The following is a 21417-nucleotide window of genomic DNA, read 5'->3' as shown; positions in this document are numbered from 1 at the left end:
GTGGCGTTTCTAAGAGGAGGAGGAGTTGGCGCCCCCGGAAGTGGTATCCACCGGAGTGCGAGCCTTACGGCGGAGTGACTGTTGGATCAGAGCTGGTGGCGCCAGGCTTAGTCGTGTCTTGAGGCTGGGAGTGAGGCGAGGAAGAAGAACGGATCCTTCTTGGGTGAGAAAGGGAATCTGCTGAGGGGACGAATCCCTGCCCCCGCTGAAGGGGAGGAGGGATTCGTTCGGAGATCCGTCAAGAAGGGAGAGCTAGGGAGTGCTGGGCGGCGGCCTGGTTTCTACTGGAAGGGAGGATGTTCCGAGGTCTCCAGATGGAGGCGGGCCGCAGTATTTTTAAGCCTTAGGTCCGCGTCTGGTGGAGAGTCTGCAAACGTGTAAGGCAGTATGGGAAGAGAGGCACGGGTTAATTTAGGTACAGCTTGTTCTAGATGTACCGGCTTTCGAGGCCTGTTTACAGAGGTGCATAACGGCAATGTTTTCAACACAGAATGGAAAAAGAGTTTAGGGTAATGGTAAGATAAAGAAATTTGGAGTGCCTTCCGGCAGGAACTAAGTCTTTATTTAAACTGTTCTTTAATGGAATTATTTGAGACAATTATTAACATCTAAAGAAATAGATTACAAAGCAGCCTGTACGCCTTTTTTCCTGTTGAACTACCTTTCCTCCCTAGCAGCAATGGATTTTCTGAATTTACTGTTAATTTTTATGTATTAATGATATCTGAATAAATCTCTGAATAAGTATCTTGTATTGTTTTCATGTTCTAACATTATATGAATGATCCTATGTATGCAACTTGCTTTTTTCACTCAGTATTATTTTTGAGGTTTATTCATATTGATATTTTCATAACCATAACAACACCTTTTGGACCCATTGTCGAGGAAAAATTAACCAATGGTTGATCTAGGAAAGAAATGGAGAATTTTATTCAAGCCAACCTGAGGGTTATAACCTGTGAGACAATCTTTCAGGAAGCTCAGGACTGTCCTGCCCTTTTGAGGTCTTAAGCACAGTAATATATGGGGGATTTTTTGGGTTATTTTTGTTTTTGCGGTACGCGGGCCTCTCACTGTTGTGGCCTCTCCCGTTGTGGAGCACGGGCGCCGGACGCGCAGGCTCAGCCGCCATGGCTTACGGGTCCAACCGCTCCGCGGCATGTGGGATCTTCCCGGACCGGGGCACGAACCCGTGTCCCCTGCATCGGCAGGCGGACTCTCAACCACTGCGCCACCAGGGAAGCCCAGTAATATATGTTTTTGAGACAAAGGGTTATACGTCAAATGACGTATTATTGACAGTTTACACAATCCAGATCTATAGTTACAAAGAGAGTAGTAGGTCATGGGTCATCTTGACTCCTTACAAGATTAAGAAGGAAGGTTATCTCCTAAGGAGGTTTGGTTAGTGCAGATACACAACACACACTAAAGGGGAGGGAGGAGGCCCAAAACAGGCAGAGAAAAATTTTATGTTTAAATTTTTCTTGTCTTGCCATAAAGTATGAATTTTATTTCATCACCTTATATGCCAAGACACTGTTCTAAGCACTTTACTTCATTTAATCCTTAGGCACAACCCTTGTAAATTCTTTCCGTCTTTTTAAGAAGAGGAAACTGAGGTACATATAGGTTGCTCTAGAATTCTATTGTATGAGCATGCCATAATTTATTCATCTATTCTCTTCATAGTCCTAATTCCTGAAACATTGCAGGTATTCAAATGCTAGTTAAAATAGTAAATATGGTAGCAGTAATAGTAAATATTGGGTTGCCCATAATTTCAAAATTATCAAAATGTCTAATTTCTGAAAAGGCAAGAGGGGTGGGTATTTTAGGTTAATCAGCTAGAGGGAAAGCAGAGGTTTAAGAGTGCATGGAATATAGTCGATAACATTTATAATCTCACTATAGCTAAAATGTAGAATACCTAGACAGCTGTGGTGAAAGAAACCTAGAACGGGCATTAATTTTTTAACCAGCTATATCCAAAGTATCATTTCAACATGTACTCAACATAAATTATATTGATGAGATAATTTACATTCTTTTTTTTCCTATTAAGTCTTTGGAATTGGGAATTATTTTACACTAGCTACATTTCAAACTGCTCAATGAACATGGGGCTAGTGACTACAGTATTAGATAGTGTAGAACTATTCTTACTTTGGGAACCACTGAATATACCATTTGTTTTTCATGTAAAATCAACTGGTGAACTAAAAGTTAGAACAAACTAATATTTGGAGAAATTTTTCTTATTTTGTGGCCTTTAATTGCTCAGCTCTCCTTATGCTTTGGGTGCCTGCTACCTTTGTTGCTTTGTTTAACTGTGAAATTTCTAACAATATTATTTCATTTACCATATTTTATTTGGTTACCCACAAATGAGAGGTGACTTCATACCATTTTGTCATTACTGAGGGATGAGGCATCTGGCCACCAGAGGTCAGCCTAAGTATATTTTGACCATCTTGGGCAGGGGGGATTAATAACATGTTTTTGTTCAGTATTTTTGGAACATTATCTGAAAAGTTAAAAAAAAAAGATACTAGATTACAAAAATGGCAGCCTTTGGAATGGAAGAAAATATTTTCAAGCCATATATCCTGTAAGATGTTAATATCAAAAATATATAAGGACTCATATAATTCAGTAGCAAAAAAATTAATAATAACCTGCTTTAAAAATGAGCAAAGGACCTGAATAGACATTTTTCCAGAGAACACCTAAAAATGGCCAACATGTATATGAAAAGGAGCTCAACATCACTTATCATCAGGGAAATGCAAATCACAACCACAATAAGGTATCACTTCACACCTGTCAGGATGGCTGTTATCAAAAAGTCAGAAGATAACAAGTGTTGGTGAGGATTAGGACCCTTAAACACATTGGTGGGAAACAATATGGAGGTTCCTCAAAAAAGTAAAAATAGAGCTATCATATGATCCAGCAATCCCCCTTCTTGGTATATATTCAAAGGATAAAATTACTATCTCAAAGATATATCTGCATTCCCATGTTTATTGCAGCATTATTCACATCTTAATCTTGGTTAAGATTGGAACCAAGATATGGAAATAATCTAAGTGTCCATCAATGAATGAATGAATAAAGAAGATGTGACATTTATATACATACACAATTAAGTCTTTAAAAAGAAGGAAATCCTGCAACTTACAACAACATGGGTCAACCTGGAGGACATTCTGCCATGTGAAATAAACCAGACACAGAAAGACAAATACTGTATGATCCCACTTATATGTGGAATCTTAAAAAGTTGAACTCATAGTAATAAAGAGTAGAATGGGAGTTATCAGTGGCTAGCGGGTGGAGGAAATAGATATCAAAGCATACAGACTTTCTGGAGACCTAATGTACATCATAATGACTATAGTTGATCATGTATACTTGAAATTTGCTGAGAATAGATCTCGAGTGTTATCATCACATGCAAAAAAAACACATAGTAACTGTGAGGTGATGGGTATGTTAATTAGCTTGATTGTGTAACAATTTCACAGTGAATACGTATATCAAAGCATCACATTGTACATGTTAAATATATGTAATTTGTTAATTATACCTCGATAAAACTGGTAAAAAAAAAAAGATGCTATATTAAGCTTAAACTCACTGCCTTTAGGTTACCTGTGTCTTGACTTTTTCTCTAAATGCTATAGGGAAAAGAACACACTGTAGCAACTAAACTAAGCAAACTAACTAATTCGTATGGTAAGGCTATTTAGTTCTGAAATTACAGAAAAATGGTTCTTTCAAAGTAAATTATGCATGGGAGTGTACAGAGTAAGTGGTTAATTCACTTTTGATATGAGGGTATTATTACTCATGGAATGTAAAGAGGTAACAGTGATGGGTTCACTCTAGAATTTACATATGCCTTCAAAGAAACTTTGTTTTATTTTTGCTTAACAAAAAAAAGTAGGGTGAGCCTTTTAAAGAATGCTTTGAGCAACATAATTACTGAAGTATAGCCAATCAATAATCATACAAATGGAATCTGGTTGAAATGAAAATAGTAAAAATATAAGAGGACAGAAGAATTAAAAGCTAACCCCTGGGGACTTCCCTGGTGGTGCAGTGGTTAAGAATCCGCCTGCCAATGCAGGGGACACAGGTTTGAGCCCTGGTCCGGGAAGATCACACATGCCGCGGAGCAACGAGCCCGTGCGCCACAACTACTGAGCCTGTGCTCTAGAGCCCGGGAGCCACAACTACTGACCCCGTGCTCCGCAACAAGAGAAGCCACCATAATGAGAAACCCACGCACCGCACCGAAGAGTAGCCCCCGCTCGCCACACTGAAGAAAGCCCGGGTGCAGCAACAAAGACCCAACACAACCAAAAATAAATAATTAATTAGTTTTTTAAAAAAAGTTAACACCTGTCTCAATAAAATACGGTATGTTTTAAATTTTCCTTTTGTTTTCAGATTGAAGTAGGTAATAATATTATAAACTTTTTAAAGTATTTGCACTCATGTTCTTAAAGATGAAGTTAGAAGCAGTGACCTTTATGTTGCTTTAGTAGCATTATCTTTGTTGATCTTGTTTAAAAAAATTATTTCATTTGTCTTTGTACAACATACTACCAAATCACCTGAATATAATTTAGGAATTTTTGTCTCCCTAGAATAAAAGTGAAACATGCTTGTATAGTTACTTACAGCAGGCCTTCATCATTCTCTCATTAATTTTTCCAAAAAATTTGCTAAGCCCCTAATACGTGCCAGACACTGCAGAGAACTAAATTAGATAAAGAATGAGTAGAAGCCAGAGAAATGTTTTTTAGAGGAATAGTACCGACACGAAGCCAGACCATATCCACTTCAGTGTGTATTTGAAACTAGAGATGTTTGCTAACTTTCATTTTGGAAATCATTCCTACATGATGGCATGAGTGGGATCTTGATATTTTGGTTTTGCTTTTTTCGTTCAGACCTATGCCTTTAGTCCATCCATGTTGCTATGTATACTTCTAATGTGCTTTTAACACATGTTAACCTATCCACTCCTCCAGTGATGGAAGCCTGGAATGCTTCTATTTCTTTACCATCAAAGATGACTCCCCAGAGTACATGTTGGTCTTATGGAGAATTTCTCTGCTATATATACCCAAGAGTGGAATTCCTACATCATGAGTTGTGCAAATAGTTTGACTAAGTAGTGCTGCCAGATTGCTCTTCAGAAAGGTTACCCCAGTCTGTAATCCCACCAGTAGTGCTGGTTTCTAAGGGAGTTCCTTTAGTCCCCTCACGAACACTTGGCTTTTTCCAGCTTTCTGATTTTTACCAAAATAATAGAATAATGTGATATCTATTTACTCATCATATAGTTAATGGCCTGTGGATTTTCTCTTCTGTAAATTGGATATTTTTGTCCTTTGTCCATTTCTTTATTGAGACTGCTACCTTTTTGGTTGTTGTTGATTTGTAGTTAACTTTGTTCTTGATGTGTTTAGTTCAATCCAAAAATACTAATTTTGATGTGATTGAATTCATCGTATTTTGGTCTTGTGCATTATGTTTTTTTAAGAAGTGCTTCTCTGGCCCTAAGTCACAAAGATATTCTCCTGCATTATATTCTATTAACTATATAGTTTTACAATTCTCATTTAGGTCTTTAACCTGTCATGAGTCCTCCTTTGTATGTGGCATTATATAGTTATACAGTTTTATTTTTCTTCATGTAATGAGCCAGTTTTTACCAATATTACTATATACTAAATGCATTCATTCCCCCTTGATTTATGTGCCAACTTTACTGTATACTACATTCTTAAGTCTTATGTGGCTCTATTTCTGAGCTTTGTTCCATTGGACTATTTGTTCTTATACTAACCACCCTACTTTAATTTCTGTGGCTTCTGTAACGTGTAATAATATGTGTTAATATCTTGTAGGCCATGATATTTACTTTACTCTTCTGCTTAAATAGTTTGTTTAGCTATATGTGGAATTTTATTCTTAACATATTGGAATTGTACAAATTAATTTGGAAAAAAGTTCTTTATAATATTCATTGTTCCATCCAAGAGCATGGAATGTCTGTCTATTTTAAATCATCTATGTCCTTCATTAGAATTTTACAGTCTTCTTCATAGAGGTCTCGCATATTATTGATTAGTTCTTAAATCCTTTATAGGTTTTTTATTTTGCCCCTATTGTGCAAGTGATGTATGTAATACATTTCATGGTTAGTATTGCTGGTATTAAGAGTGCCTGGGGTCAAATCCTGATTCTATCACTTAGTAGATATATGACCCTGGACAGGTAGCTTAAGCCTCATGTATAAAATGGGGTCAATAAAAGTACCTATCTTATAGGATTGTTAGGAGAATTTTAAATGAGTTAACATTTGTGCAGTTCCTAGAATAGTACCTGGAAAATTTTAAGAGCTATATAAATAAATTAATGAATAGTCATAGGTTAATCTCAGATCCAGGAACTTTGTTGAACTCTTTTATTAGCTCTAATAGTTTATAAGTTAGGCTTTTTTTAATGTTAGATGACCATATCATCTGTAAATTAGTAGTTTTATATCTTTTTTCCAGTTCTCACACCTTTTTTAAAAAAAACATTGATTAGGACTTTGGTACTTTGTTACACTGGTACTTTGTTACACAATATCAGTCCTTACATCCTTATCTAATTTCTTTTTTTTAATTAATTTATTTATTTTTGGCTGCGTTGGGTCTTTGTTGCTGCGCTCAGGCTTTCTCTAGTTGTGGCGAACGGGGGCTATTCTTCCTTGTGGAGCACGGGCTCTAGGCGCGCGGGCTCTAGAGCTCAGGCTCAGTTGTCATGGCGCACGGGCTAAGCTGCTCCGCGGCATGTGGGATCTTCCTGGACCACAGATAGAACCCTTGTCCCTTGCATTGAGAGGCGGATTCCTAACGACTGCGCCACCAGGGAATTCCCTAATTTCATTTTTAAAGGGAATATATCTGAAGTTTCTCATTTAGAATATTTGCTGAAAGTTTTTCATAGATAATTTTTACCTTGTTGAGAAAGTAACTTTCTCTTCCTAGTTTGGTAAGAGCATTTTGTTTTTTAAAACATAAATAGGTGTTGATCAAGAACCAAGAACGGTTAAATATCCATAGTTAATAAAATTATCTAATTTATTTTATTGCTGTAGTGACTTATATTTATAAATTTTATGAAGTTGAGATATTCTTGCTTTCCTATGATAAGCTCTATATGATTGTGACATTCTTTTTTTCTTTAATACACTATTACATTTTGTTAGGTAATATTTGAAATTTTTGCAAGTGAAATGAGCCTTTCTTATTTGCTTCATCTCTAGATTTGGAATTAATATTTTATTATCCTCATAAAAGGAGTTTTATGCTATTTTTCTTTTTTCTGGAACAATTTATATAAAATATGTATTAATTTCCTTGGAAGTTTAGTGGAACTCTCTTATAAAACCATTTGCACCTGGTGTTTTTAATAGGTTGTTACCTTTTGAGTTTCTTTAATACTGGTCTGTTTTATTCAAGTTATCTATTTCTTCCTGTACAAATTTTAGTATTTTATATTCTTCTAGAATTTAGCCATTTTATCTAGGTTTTCACATTTTAGCATATATTATGTTTTTAATTTTGGGGGGGTATTTTAAAATCTCTTTCCTGATAACTCTCACCAGTTTTGTTTTTCTTATTCATATTTTCAGAAAACCGTCTTTCAGTTTTATCACTCTATTATTCTTTTATATACTATTTAATTTTTGCCTTTATTATTTCCTTTCAGCTTATTTTGCTGTTGCGCTTTTCCATTGTCTTGAATTGAATGCTTAACTTGTGCGTATTTAAACTTCCTTGTTTCCTCATCAGTGTATTTAAAGCTATAAATTTCTTCTAGGCACTGGTTTGGCCATACCCCACAAATTTTTGCTTGTGAGGTTATATTATTATTCAGTTTTATATCTAATATCTTTTATGATTTCCATTTTATTGATTCATGAGCTATTTAGTTTCCTAACAGGATTACTTTTAACTAACCTTTAATATCTACTTTTATTGCATTATGGTTAGAGAATTTAGTCTAAATGAAATTGACCCTTTGGAATCTAGTTATACTTTATAACCTAATGCATGAACTATTTGTGTGTGTGTGTGTGTGTATGTGTGTACTTAATATCTGTTCTGTTTGGTATAGAGTTTTGTATACTTAAATAATATAATACCTAAAGTATATTAATATTTTAACTTTTTCAGAATGCTTGTATCCCTGCTTATATTCCCCTGTCAGTTCTATTAGTTGTTACTAGAGAAATTTTGAGGATGTGCCTTTAGGGTCATAGATGTTTATGATGAGTGTATCACTTTCATTGTTTTCCTTTTACTAGTATTATCATCAATCTTTGTCCCTTATATTTTTTTGCCTTGAAATATTTTTTGTTGGATATTAAGGTTGCTGTCCCAGCTTTATTCTGGTCCACAGTTACCTGATATATATTTTTTCATATTTTTAGCTTTGACCTTTTTTGGTTCTTTTTGCTTTAAAATATCTTTTGTTAGCAGCATATTGTTAAATCTTGTTTTGTTTGGTTGATCCAGTCTGAGTGTCTGCCTTTTAATTGTCAGTTTAAGCTGTTTATATTCATTTTAACTCCTGCTATATTAAGATTTATACCTGCCATCTTCCCTCATTATCTGTAGAGTATGGTCATAGGACCACAACCTCTGGGGTCCCAGCAAGAGTTCTACAACCAGCTCTACAACCAGCACAGGTCCCCTAGAACTAATCCCAACAAGCACCTCTAAAGATAAAAAAGATATCTTTTATAGCTCCCTATTTGGAGTTTGGAGCATAAGGGATCTGCTCTTTCCTGGGCTAGAACTGCATGATAAAAAAACTAGCCCAGATATGTACCAACAAAAGATTAAAGTGGCCCCAGGCTCTTCTTCCCAATTTTGTCTTGGTAGGATCCATTCCCAGTAGGAAACTCTGCCTAAACTTATGTGCTAGAGATGGGAAAGCTGATAAGGCTTCTTGCTCAACACCATGTGCTTGGATAGTCTATGAAGTTAGATGGATAATAATGTTACCCAGTGCTTTCAGGCTTTAATATCATGTCTCTAGTCTTCTCATTCACAGGTTAAGGCTACCTTTCCAGATAGTCCAACAACTAAGTCACCAGTTTCCAAGGACATTTGCACCACCTATGGAAAACATCAGATCCGTGCACACCAGACAGATCCTTGACACCTCGTCCCACCATCTCTCTGCGCAAAAGTTGCTGCACCAGCGGACAAAGAAGGCGACCACTGAGTTTCTTTTTATTATGAAATAGATATAATATCTCTGCCAGCAAAAAAGAGTACACAAAGTGTCTCCTCATAATTTCACAACCAGTTGAGACCATGCTAAGAAAATCAGCTTGCCTAGATGAGGACCCCTTCTCTTCTTGGGTAGCCAGGATTTGAAGGAGAGACTCTGACCTGTGCCACTGGTAAGTGACTAAATTTTACACACTGAACTGGTCCTGAGAACTGAGCTGTCTTCTTTGTAAGTGAAGAATATACAACATAATCTTGAAGAACTGCACAGTGGTGCAAGCCAGAGGCATACTGTGTGTGTGTAACAGACTGAGAAACAGACAAATGAATCCTATTGAAAGGATTTCTCATCTTCTGCTTCTATTTGCCAGTGTTAGTGTTTTACTGGCTTAGATTGTTACCTTTTTCTGTTACCTTTTTTTCTATACTGTTGTTCTATTCTAATGGGTCCTAGGAATCCCTCTCCTGACCCCTTATCAGAATCAGAAAGTGAGGAAGAAGAAAATGCTAACTACCTAAATGAGAGTTCTGGGGAAGAATGGGATTCCTCTGAAGAAGAGGACCCTGTGGTGCCCAACCTAACACCTCTTGAGAGTCTTGCCTGGCAGGTTAAGTGCCTTTTAAAATATTCTACAACTTGGAAACCTTTAAATCCTAATTCCTGGTTGTATCATGCTAAACTCTTGGATGCTAGCACACCAGTCCATATACTACGAGAGATAGGACTAAGACTCTCCCATTGCTCCCATTGTGTACCCAAACTGGAACCGATTCCTGAATGGCCTCCTCTAGCTTCTTGTGGAGTCCCACCTTTTCAAAAGCCCCTTATGAGTCCCAGCCGGCTTTCTAGAGATCATGCCACTCTAAATGGGGCACTGCAATTTGCCACCAAACAGTTACGCCGAACATTGAGTAGAGCCACTCCCATACCTGAGTACCTAAAACAAATTCCTAATTCATGTGTTTCTGGTTGTTGCTGTGGCTGGTTAACTAAAACAGTTAAGGAAACAACCCGCACTGAACCCATCAACACTACTTACTCCTACACTGACTTCCAAAAGGCAGTTAACAAACTCCTAACTGCATCACTATAAAGATCCACCATTCCTTCTCATATCTCTCGTGTTGCCAGTTGAGAAAGGAATACAGTTACACAGCCCACAGTTGAGGAACTAACAAACATCTTCTCAACCAAACTGTCCTGATATGCCAAAATACGATCAAGTACTGAATATAATACCCAAGAGTCCTGTAACTCCAGTACAGAAGATGTGCATTGTGAGCATTCACTTTGAAAGACCCTGTGGTTAAAATGAGAACTTCAGTAGAGAATTAGTCAAAAGGGACCTTATTACAAGAGATAAGTTGACTATTCTCCACACTTAGTTCTCCCCGCAGTTTACTCTGCCTGTCTAATGGACTTAACTAGATACCTAATTATTAATGGGAAGGAAAAGGAGGCCACTACCCCATTTGTTACCCAACTTTCAGAATAGCCATTGTGGAAAGTGGTAAGTTAGCTACTCCCAGTAACACCTTTCTGAGCATACTTTTCTCTGATACTCATTTCTAGGGAGGTAGCTGAGTTAAATTGAATAACTAGATAAAAGAAAATGGTGGGAATATGGATTTATCTCCCTCTTTTTATATTGGTAGACCTATATATGGCACCCTTTAGGAGTTCCTGTTTTGGGGGGAGGGAGTGCAGTAGTGTAGTAGTAGTCTACACTGCTCCAAACCTATTATGGAACCTGCAGTTACGGCATAAACATTTTATAGGCTCCCACCAGGCAGTCTCTAGCTAAAGTGGCTTATAAGATCATACCTGGGGATTAAACAGACACCTGTTCCGTAGGCAATTATATTTCCTGCATCTTGGCATCCAGACCTTAGTCAAGAGCAAATAAAACCCATTCCAAAGACCAATGGGAAAAAATTAAGAGAGCATTTATGTTAGTGGATTAAAGTATTTCATCTGTATGATGTTCCCTGGAGCAGTACTTCATGCACTTTCCATGTCCATTGCAAACTTTTCAGGAACTTTACTGCAGAAATTCTCAGCCTAATACAGTCTGAAGTTGAAGAGTTTTTTAGCATCATTGTTTTCCTACATCTAGCTTTAGATTTTTTTTTCTGGCTGAATAGAAAGCATATGTACCCTTGTAAATGAATCTTGCTGTGTTTATTTAGATGAGTCAAAACGTAGAAATCAACATACATAAAATGCATGAGACCAGTAAGTCTTTTCACACACCTACAATAAAGAGTGAAACCTTTGTGTGATCCTGGTTGATTGGGCATCTAAAGGGAATCAGAAAACAGATTGTTAAAGATATATATCTCTCCTTATTTTAGTTTTGCTTTTTCCTGTTCTCCATAATTAAGTGCTGTATACAGTGTGGCATCAAAAAATTGAAGCATTAATGGAATCACAAATTCTATAAATGTATAGCAACTTTAAGGAGAGAGGAGAATGTTTATAACCTAATGAGTAGTTTCTGCTGAACCTTAGTTGTCTCCTCTTAAGGAAAAAGGAGGGAATTATAGTAGGTAGAAAAAAATACTTGTTAATGGAAAACTTGTTACTGAACTGAAACCATATAATGTTAGTGTAACTGAATGTATCAGTAACTGTTCCTATGTAGATGTTCTATGAAGTTGGTTTTTAAAATGTTACAAAAACCTGTTTCTTTCTTTGTTTCTTTTTTTTCTTTTTTTTTTTTTTTTAGGAGAAGGTGGGAAGAGGTAGAGGGGTCTAAAAATTAAAATCTGTTGATGTTTATGTAACCATCATATGTTCCTGTGTGTGTGTGTGTGTGTGTGTGTGTGTAAAAGTGCCTTGTTCATGAACACATTTTTGCTGTTCATTCCCAAAGGAAGCCTTTCCCCAGCTTCCCAGCTGAATAAACCAACAGCTTTGTACATGCTGAACAGAGTATGGTCATTTATTCTTCACAAATGAAATAGATTCTGCTTTGCTTAAGGCATATTCAACATTCACCAAGTGCTGAATAGAGTCCATAGAGATACAGTGTATCTGATAGGAGGTGACTTGGCAGCTCTAGAAAAGAAACACTGTTGAAGAGGAAAGTGTCAGATATGCAGTCAAGACCCAGATTTGAACCCATTTGTTTGTATATAAGTAATTCCAGGTTGCACAAAATGATTGATAGATACCTAAATAAGCCTTAAGCCTTTACTTCTTTTTGTGCGCCATGGTGTGGGGTTAGGGGTGAATTTACCACTTTCACACTCTCCCTCCATGGGCCTTTGGTTAAATGCAGTCCCCATAATTAGGATAAAGAAGGATGAATTTATTCCCTATTTATAGAAATATGTATCAAAAGAGTAAGGAAACAGAATTTCTAAACCAACAGACATCAATGTATTTAAAGGTATTATTCTGTCTTGGTGCAGATAGTCTCTTTTTGTTGAAGCAGCCCAGATACCTTGAGCCCAGAAGACGATAAACATGTTTTTTTAAGCCCATCAGCTTTCTAACAGAAGAAATCTAGACATGGCAGGAGGAGGGCAGATGTTAGGTCACCTTTAGGGAATTATTTTGCTGAGACTCCAATCACAACTGTCCATCTAAAACATTTTCTCTATGGTGAAAACAGTGTTTTGATATTAGAGTAGATTCTTAAAGCAATTAGGACTTTAGAAGTCACTTGGGTTGTTTTCTTACTGAAAACATAAATTCTCTTACATAATAAATGATTTTCTACTTTTGGCTGCATTGTTAGAGAATTCAATATCTTTTGGAGCAGCCCATTAGTTTTAAATAGAAATTTAGTCATTTAATAACATTATGGAGTGCCTACTATAATCCAGACACTCACTGGGAGTGCAAAATTAAATCAGATGATATACATAAGAAATCAGTTTTAAAATATATTGAACCAATGTGAATTACCCCAAGGCTTTTGGCCACTGATGCTCATTTACTGTGAGCTAGGGTCACAGAATATAAGCTTACTCCTTACACTGGCCATTAAATATTTGAAAATGAGACAGTCATCGAAGTGTAGTGGGAATTCAGATGGAGAGCACACTCCAACAATTAAACCCCACAAGAGGTAGTCAGCTAAGGGAATACATAAAATAAATAGGTATTTTATACACAGATTTAAATTGTATATACTAAATTCACAAGGCAGTGGCACACAAAGATCAGGACCAGAAGTGTTATGCTCATATGGCTGGGGTATGTATAAAAGCCCAGAAAGTCTGGATAACTACTCAGACTTCATGAGACAACTTTATACAAGCTGCTGGCACATAAGTTCTACTAATGAGTGGTATCCATTGGACTGAGGAAAATTGAAGGAGCTACACTAACTGACACCAACCACCAGGTATTTCTTCTGTGTCTACTTGCCGTCATCAAAAGGAAAATCTCTGTGGTGTATCTTTGCCAGTTTTGAACAAAATTTAGTTAATGGCTACATGTTTAAGTGTGATCCTTGTATATAATCTTCTAATCTCTTTCTATTGGTGGCAGCAGTAGGATTATATACTATACAATTTTTGGATATGAGACTAAGGAAAGGGAGAGGGTAAAGGTATCACAGTGATCTGATCTACCCAGCTCCTCTTAGCTGTAAGAGCTATGACCAGCCCTTCTCAATAAGGTATGGAAAAAGAATACTTGATTTTAGAATAATGATTTAAAATAACAATGTAGCAGGCAGACAGTACTAGAGTTGCTTCTAAACTGTGGAGTCAGTTTAAAATGTAGCCTCCAATGAAGAACCGTTATCAAATGTACTAGGAATATACATGTTTCATTTAAAATGTCAATCCTGAATTAACTTTTATTCAATTGCTTAAAGCAATTAGGACTTTAGAAGTCACTTGGGTTGTTTTCTTACTGAAAACATAAATTCTCTTACATAATAAATGATTTTCTACTTTTGGCTCCATTGTTAGAGAATTCAGTATTTTTGGAGCAGCCCATTAGTTTTAAATAGAAATTTAAATCACTTTTATTCCAGCCCACACGTGACATAAAATGTAATCCATTTAATTCCAAGAGGATTTTGTTAATTTCTAAAAAGAAATATTCAAAAATAAACTTTTGTGGCACAGTGTAAAAATCCTTTCAACTCACATCTTCACTCAGGTTAAAAAAAAAACCTTAATATTATGTATAAATGCAAAAATATCTTACCCCATCTCAAGGACCACTTTCAGGGCTTGGGTTGAATCAGAGAACAAGTCTGTAAGCAACGAGCATTGAAACTGAGGCAGAAGCGGGGCATTGGTGAAAGCCAGTCCTCTACCTTCTTCTAAGACCTGAATACTGTGGCTTTTGCCTTTTTTTTTTTCCTACATATTGAGCATAGACCTTTGTGAGGAACCTCTCCCCTCATCCCCTGCAGCTGCTGCATGTGGTTGATCATTGCTTATTTCTCATTGACAGCAGCTCATAAACCTGGAAATGACCTTCCACAGCTGGGCAGTATTTACCAAAGTCATAACTAATGTTCATCTATTTTCTTTTTTAATCTTATAGCACCCGTTGAAATGACACTATGAAAGATACTTTAAGATAATTTCCAGAGGTGAGGAATCTGAAGATGAGAAAAATTAAGTGACTTGTCCAATTCAATACAAAGTATTTAAATATTTGAGTCTATTAATAATCCACTTAAGACATGATAATGTATATAACACTGTACAGTGAACAATAAACAATTCAAGCTCAAAAAAATGTTAGTGACAGCTTAGGGTTGGAGCATAAAACAGTAAGTAGTCTGGAATTTGGGTAGTTTATCTGGGAAGAAATAGATGACACTGAAACATGATATGAAAATTCGTGAAATCATTTGGAAAGTTATGCTGTATTTCCTAGTGTAGGACATAACCAGTATTCACCTAGGAGACAGGATCCCAGCCAGCCTAACAAGATTGTAACTGAGTTCCTAGTATACACAGAAACTGAGCTGGTTTGGTATCAAACTAGATATCAACAGAAACCAGATGAAACAGTCTTAAAATATTACAGCTTATAAATGAAGGAGCTAGTAATATTTTATTGGGGGGAAATTATTATATTTGGGTTAACTATTAAACCCATGCTTAATGCTCCCCTTCAATCCATGGTGTCAGCTTATGAGACCTGACACTCCAATACATCAACTGATATCTTGCTGTGTGTATATTATCTAGGTCTGGTTGGGGCAACTTTGTTTGGGAGGTGCACAAATAATTGGAACTGTCCAAGAGTATGGCCATCATCCATCAAAAAAGACCCTAGATTGGCTTTATGATTGAACCCTGAGCAACCAAAATGGCTTGATAGAGTGGCACAGCTCTGGTGACACAAGGGGCTGGCCACACTACCTAGAGAATCCAAGTTCCTATAGTAATTGAAAGCATTAATTTTGGCCACAGCCAAGGCATTGTACATTGCAAAGTGGGTGCATATGGGGTTGCCCATGGCTACCTGCCTGGTAGTAATGTAGACTTGCCCAGTGGCTTGAATAGCTTTGGTCCAGATCCCAGTTTCCTTCTTTAAACCCAGTTTTTCTATGTTGGTCACTTTCTACTTATGATACACTGTTTAAGTAAATGTGTTGGATTGCCAGACTTAGCAAAAATACAGGATGCCCAAGTAAATTTGAATTTCAGATAAACAATGAAATAGGGGCCATACTTATTCGAGGAAAAATAATTAATTATTTGAAATTCAGATTTATCTGGCATCCCATATTTTATCTGGCAACCCTATGAATGTGTGAGTAACACTGATTAAATTTGGATTGTAGTCTTGTAGTTGTTCCCAGGGAACACTCTGGTTCTTTCCATTATGTGTTGTATTTTTATCTGCGAATACTTGATGCAGGAAGAGAGAGGCTAACACATAGTTGACCCAAGATTAGAACTGTTGTTAAGAGATAAAAGAGGAAGGTCAATTGAGATATGAGCGCTTTTATAGGAGACACATTGTCTTTGGCTAAAATTATCACATAGCCATTAAAACATTTCCAGACGTACAAATTTTCAAAATGATGTCTCAGTAATAGGTAGTTTGGGGGTTTGTTGTTTTTCGTTTGTGTGTATTTTAAAGTTACTTTCTCTTTTACCATGAAGGGAAAGATTAAGTGCACTACTTTTTTTTTTTTAACATCTTTTTTTGTTTTTTTTTTGTTCTTTTTTGTTGTTTTTTTCTAACATCTTTATTGGAGTATAATTGCTTTACAATGTTGTGTTAGTTTCTGCTGTATAACAAAGTGAATCAGCTATATGTATACATATATCCCCATATCCCCTCCCTCGTGCGACTCCCTCCCACCCTCCCTATCCCACCCCTCTAGATGAACACAAAGCACTGAGCTGATCTCCCTGTGCTATGCAGCTGCTTCCCACTATTTTACATTTGGTAGCACTACTTTCTATTTTTTTTTTTTTAATACTTGATAGGTAGCACAGTTCTCACAGCCACTCTTCACTGCAGAAAAGGTCCACAAATTTGGAACACCTATCTTTTCCTTCCAGAACCCCCCAAAGAGTCAAGGATTTGGGGGCACAAGGTACCCTGGGAGGTGAAGTTGAGGAGCAAAGTTGAAAATAAGGGAATTATTTGAAAGTTTATTTTTGTTCTCCCTTTGTAGCCAGGCAGCTTTCCCTTTTTCTAGCAGAAGGCTAGAGGCTTATTCTCTGGAGAAATTGAACCAAATGGATCAGAACTGGGGCCTGGGGGGGGGAGAATGGTGGTGGTAGTGAGTTGCTATTCTGAAAACAGGATGATTGAGAGAAGGTCAGTATTCTGAACATTATAATCCTTCAGTGCCCTTTCACCACCTCACTACAGAATCTGGTAGCTGGGCTTATCCCCAGCCCTGACCAGCCCATCTAAAAAGATGGACAATTTAAAAAACAGTTTGCCACGTGATTATTTGTTACAGTGAAACCCAGAGTTCACAGCCCTGCTCATTCATACGTGGCTTTCAGTCCCTTGAAGTCATGATAAGCTGATAGCCAAGGATCACTAGACATTTGAAGATACGTTCAACAATGAAAGATGAAGACCAAAACAATTAAAAGTACCTAAAACAAAAAAAACTGAAAATGAGGCAGAAATCATAAAGCTCTCAAAGATGCTATGATATTTTCAGAAACATAGAATATATTACACCCATGAAAATTAAGAATAGGGTGCTATAAAAGATGAACAATCAGTAAATAATAAGAATATTGGAAAAATAGGAGAGCCAAAGTTAAATACGAAATAGATGTGTTGGGAGATAAGCTGAAGAAATTTCAGAAATTAGAACAAAAAAGCAGAGGTGAAAAATAGCAAAGAAAGAAGATCAGAATGGGATGCAACATCTGATTAATAAGATCTCCAACATGAGAGAACAGAGAAAGGAGGTGAAGATAAAAAATTAAAGAACATCTCCCAAAAATGTAAGACATCTGGCTCCTAAATTAAAAGGATCCACTGAGTACATGGTACAATGAATTAAAACACACACACACACACACACACACACACACACATACACATATGCACACGCACACACACAAAGGCATATGATGATATTTCAGGATGCCAGGGTTAAAGATCCTAAAAGTTTCCACAAGGGGAAAATAAGGGTTACATAAAAGGATGTTTTCAGAATGGCATTTTGACTCCTTGGTAGCAACACTAGAAGATGGCAGAAAACTATGAAAGAAAGGTCTTCAAATCTAAGAGGAAAAATGATTTCCAGTCTAGTATTCTCTCTAGAATATAGACAGTCCAATCAAGTATGGGGCTAAAATAAAGGTTAGGCTAGCACAGTCTCAAAATTTTATCCTACCATGTACCCTTTTTTAGGAGGCTACTGGAGGATGTGCTTCACCAAAACAAAGGAGTAATCTAAGTAAGAAGACATGAGATCCTGAAAATATACGATCTCACAAAGGAATGCCATGAAAGAAAGTCCCACGATGACTGCTGTGTCAAGTAAGTAGAGTGGGGATCTCAGGAAGCAGGTCTCTAGGAAACTTAGAACAAAGTGTGTGAGTACATGGAACGTGTAAAAAATGCAACAGATGTTGGGACAAGGGAAAAAAATTTAAAGATAAGTACAAGGGTAACTAGAATAATGATAAAATGAAGCAATTCGAAGTACACCAAATACAAATTTTTGGATGAGTGTCTCTGTGTCACAAAAATATATCTGCAAATTTTATTTTTTAAAATGTAATCATTCTATTACAATTTCATTAGTCAGATTTTAGAAGTTTGACATTAAAAATATAGGAAAACTAGTATTGTCAGCGATTAGATTGCTCATTCAGGCATCATACACCACAATTGCAATAGGTGCTCACCTTCAATAAGATGTGCACTGCGGAAGACTTTTTCAGAAAAACTTGTGTTCAGTGACTTGTTTTGTAAAATGCCCCTTGCTTAAGCAAATATCAAATTTTTTTAAAGAAATGATGCATAATACATAGCAATCATTTCAACCAGCTTTTTGTTTAAATTTTAGCCTCTGTAGACTCAAAAGCATAAGGAGTTATTTACTTCTTTACAAATAATATTCTGAAATTTCATATTTTCATCTTCTGTACTGTTTTTGCTATCAGGATATAGTTATTCCCATATAATGCTTTAGATTTTTTTTCTATGTATTATGATTGAGGTTTTTTCCTATACTTTGTTTATATTAATATTATATAACTTAATAAATTTTGATCTAACTACAAATAATTATGTGTGGTGATGTGGTTTTTTCTCTGTCATCCAATCTATTGAGTGAACCTTGCCAGGACAATTTGTCCATGTGCCTTTTTTTTTTTTCTTTTTCTTTTTTTAAGTAAGGGATAATCATACCTACACTAAAATAACATAAAGTGCAATAATCATTAAGTGTACTTGATTTTTTCACATAATGCATACTCATATTAAGATGTATACACTCAGATTAAAGTATAAAAAATTTCTGATTCCCTAGTGCCCTTTTCCCTGTTTATACCTCCCCCAGAAATAACCACTCATCTCTTCTAAAGATTGATTAATTTTGCTTGTTCTCAACTTTATGTGAATGAACTCATCCAGTATGTATTGTTTTACACTTGGCTTCTTTCATCAACATAATATCTGCGATTCATCCAGGAGTTTGCACGTATCCATGATTCAGTTTTTTAAATTGCTGTAGACTATCCCATTGTATGAATATGCCATAATTCTTTTATTCATTTACCTGTTAGATGGCATTTCAGTTCTTTACAGTTTGCGGCTATTACAAATAAAGCTGCAATTAAACATTCTTCTGTGTTTTTTGTGGCTGTAGGCACTCATTCCTTTAGGGGATGAGCCAGACTGCTGCGTCATAGAGGAAAACTGCAAAACACTTTCCAAAGTGTTTGTATCATTTTACATTCTCACTAGCAATGTATGAAAATTCCAGTTGCTTCACATCCTTACAAACACTTGTTATTGTCAGTCCCTAATTTTACCGATTCTGTTATTGTATAGTAGTATCTCATCGTGGCTTTAATTTACGTTTCCATGATTTGCAATATTGAGTACCTTTTCATATGCTTATTGTCCTTTCAGATACCTCTTTTGAAAGTACTTTTTCAAGTCTTTTGCCCACTTGTAAATTATGCTATCTTTTTCTTAATGATGTGTTCTTTACGTATTTGGTATACAAGGTTGTTTGTCAGATATATGTATGTGTGTTACAAGTATCTTCTACCAGTCTATGCCTTTTATTTTTACTTTCTTAATGGTATGTTATGAGTGGAAGTTTTAAATTTTTATAAAATCCAGTTTATCAGGTTATTTTTCTATTATTGTTAGTGCTCTAACAAATCTTTGCCAACCTGAATGTTATGAAGATATTCTTCTATGTTGTGTTTTTTTTGAAGCCTTATAGTTTTAGCTTTCACATTTAAGTCTGTGATCCATCTCAAGTTAATTTTGTATATGATATGAGGTAGAAGAGGAATTGTCTTTATTAAAATATTCTTATTACAACTGACATTTTGAAATTTAATGACTGAAAACAATACTTCAGGTATCTCATTTTTCTCTATTACTATCTTCTTTTTATTTTTCGGTAACCTTTACATTTATTTTATCCAGGTTAAAGGTCATTTATCATAGATGTGGTTTATATATCTTTGGAGTTTGTCCTCTTCATGAAATCTGAGGTAGGAGAGTTGACATTCCATTTTTCAGTTATCCTCAAAAGACTGAAGAATTCCCAAATTGGACTTTTTCTTGAAAATTAATTATCTAAATGGTATAAATTAACAAAAATCTAATACTAGTTCTTTGTTTAAAATTTTGAATTTTCGTATACCAATTCTACAGCTATTGGAATTATAAACAATTGAATCTATTATTCTGCCTTGCACTGTTATTTAAATGTTTTTATACATTTAAGGTATTCTTCTAGATGTTATCTAGTCTAATGTTCGTGTTCATCTGTTTCCGTTATTCAGCTACCAGAATGTTCTCAATATCTGTTTCTGTACATAAAATTAACAGTTTTCAAATCAATTATTTGCAGCACTTTACTTTTGCAATACATACACATAATATTTGACCTGATTAATAGAATTTCAGTGCATAAAATACATTCATTCAGTTGGTCATTCAGCAAATATTTACTGAGCACCTACAGAGTGCCAAGTACTATTCTAAGCCCTAGGGCTTTAGCAGTCAACAAAAAAGACAAAAATTTCTGCCTTCATGGAGCTTACATTTCAGTGTGATTTTTCACTTCAATTTATATCCCAAATGTTTACCTGTACTAGAAAATATATATTCAGATATTAACAGTAAGTCTGAATTATTTGTAATAGATAATTCTGTGTCCATCATATTGTGTGCTCCCCTTTTCAGAGTGTAGAGTTCTTATGAGAAATTGCTACCCAGCCAGGAATTATATTTCCAGACCCCCTTATATCTCAGTCAGTTCTCGCCTATAATCAGTTTTTGCCAATGACTACAGAGTTGGTATGTCAAGTCCAGGCCCCAAGGTATTTTAGAAGTGGATATACCTTCTCTATATTCTTTTTGCCTTTTACTGGCTGGATGCAGATGACTATGTGGTCCTGGAGGATCTTGGAGCACAGATAGAAATAGCCAACT

The 21417-nt window shown here is 36.0% G+C and overlaps 1 protein-coding gene across 2 annotated transcripts; it reads left to right on the top strand.

Moving 5' to 3' along the window:
• Nucleotides 1-2: 2 nt before the first annotated feature.
• Nucleotides 3-12241, top strand: DCAF16 (DDB1 and CUL4 associated factor 16). 2 transcript variants are annotated; one of them, XM_030864305.3, is made up of 2 exons: nt 3-163; nt 9133-12241. In XM_030864305.3, exon 2 carries the CDS (start codon nt 9758-9760, stop codon nt 10406-10408), a length of 651 nt encoding a protein of 216 aa, XP_030720165.1. In that variant the 5' UTR covers nt 3-163; nt 9133-9757; the 3' UTR covers nt 10409-12241. The 2 variants fall into 2 exon arrangements, with proteins under 2 accessions (XP_030720165.1, XP_030720166.1); XM_030864306.3 differs by having other exon boundaries at nt 9118-12241.
• The last annotated feature ends 9176 nt before the right edge of the window (nt 12242-21417 follow it).

Source organism: Globicephala melas, chromosome 5, assembly GCF_963455315.2.
Source record: "Globicephala melas chromosome 5, mGloMel1.2, whole genome shotgun sequence".
NCBI classification, from domain to species: domain Eukaryota; kingdom Metazoa; phylum Chordata; class Mammalia; order Artiodactyla; family Delphinidae; genus Globicephala; species Globicephala melas.
The sequence above is the reverse complement of the archived record's forward strand: the minus strand, read 5'-3'. Positions and strand labels throughout refer to the sequence as shown.

What these genes read in the sequence shown, in the direction of transcription:
- DCAF16 (XM_030864305.3), top strand. Translation starts at nt 9,758, where the DNA reads ATGGGTCCTAGGAATCCCTCTCCTGACCCCTTATCAGAATCAGAAAGT.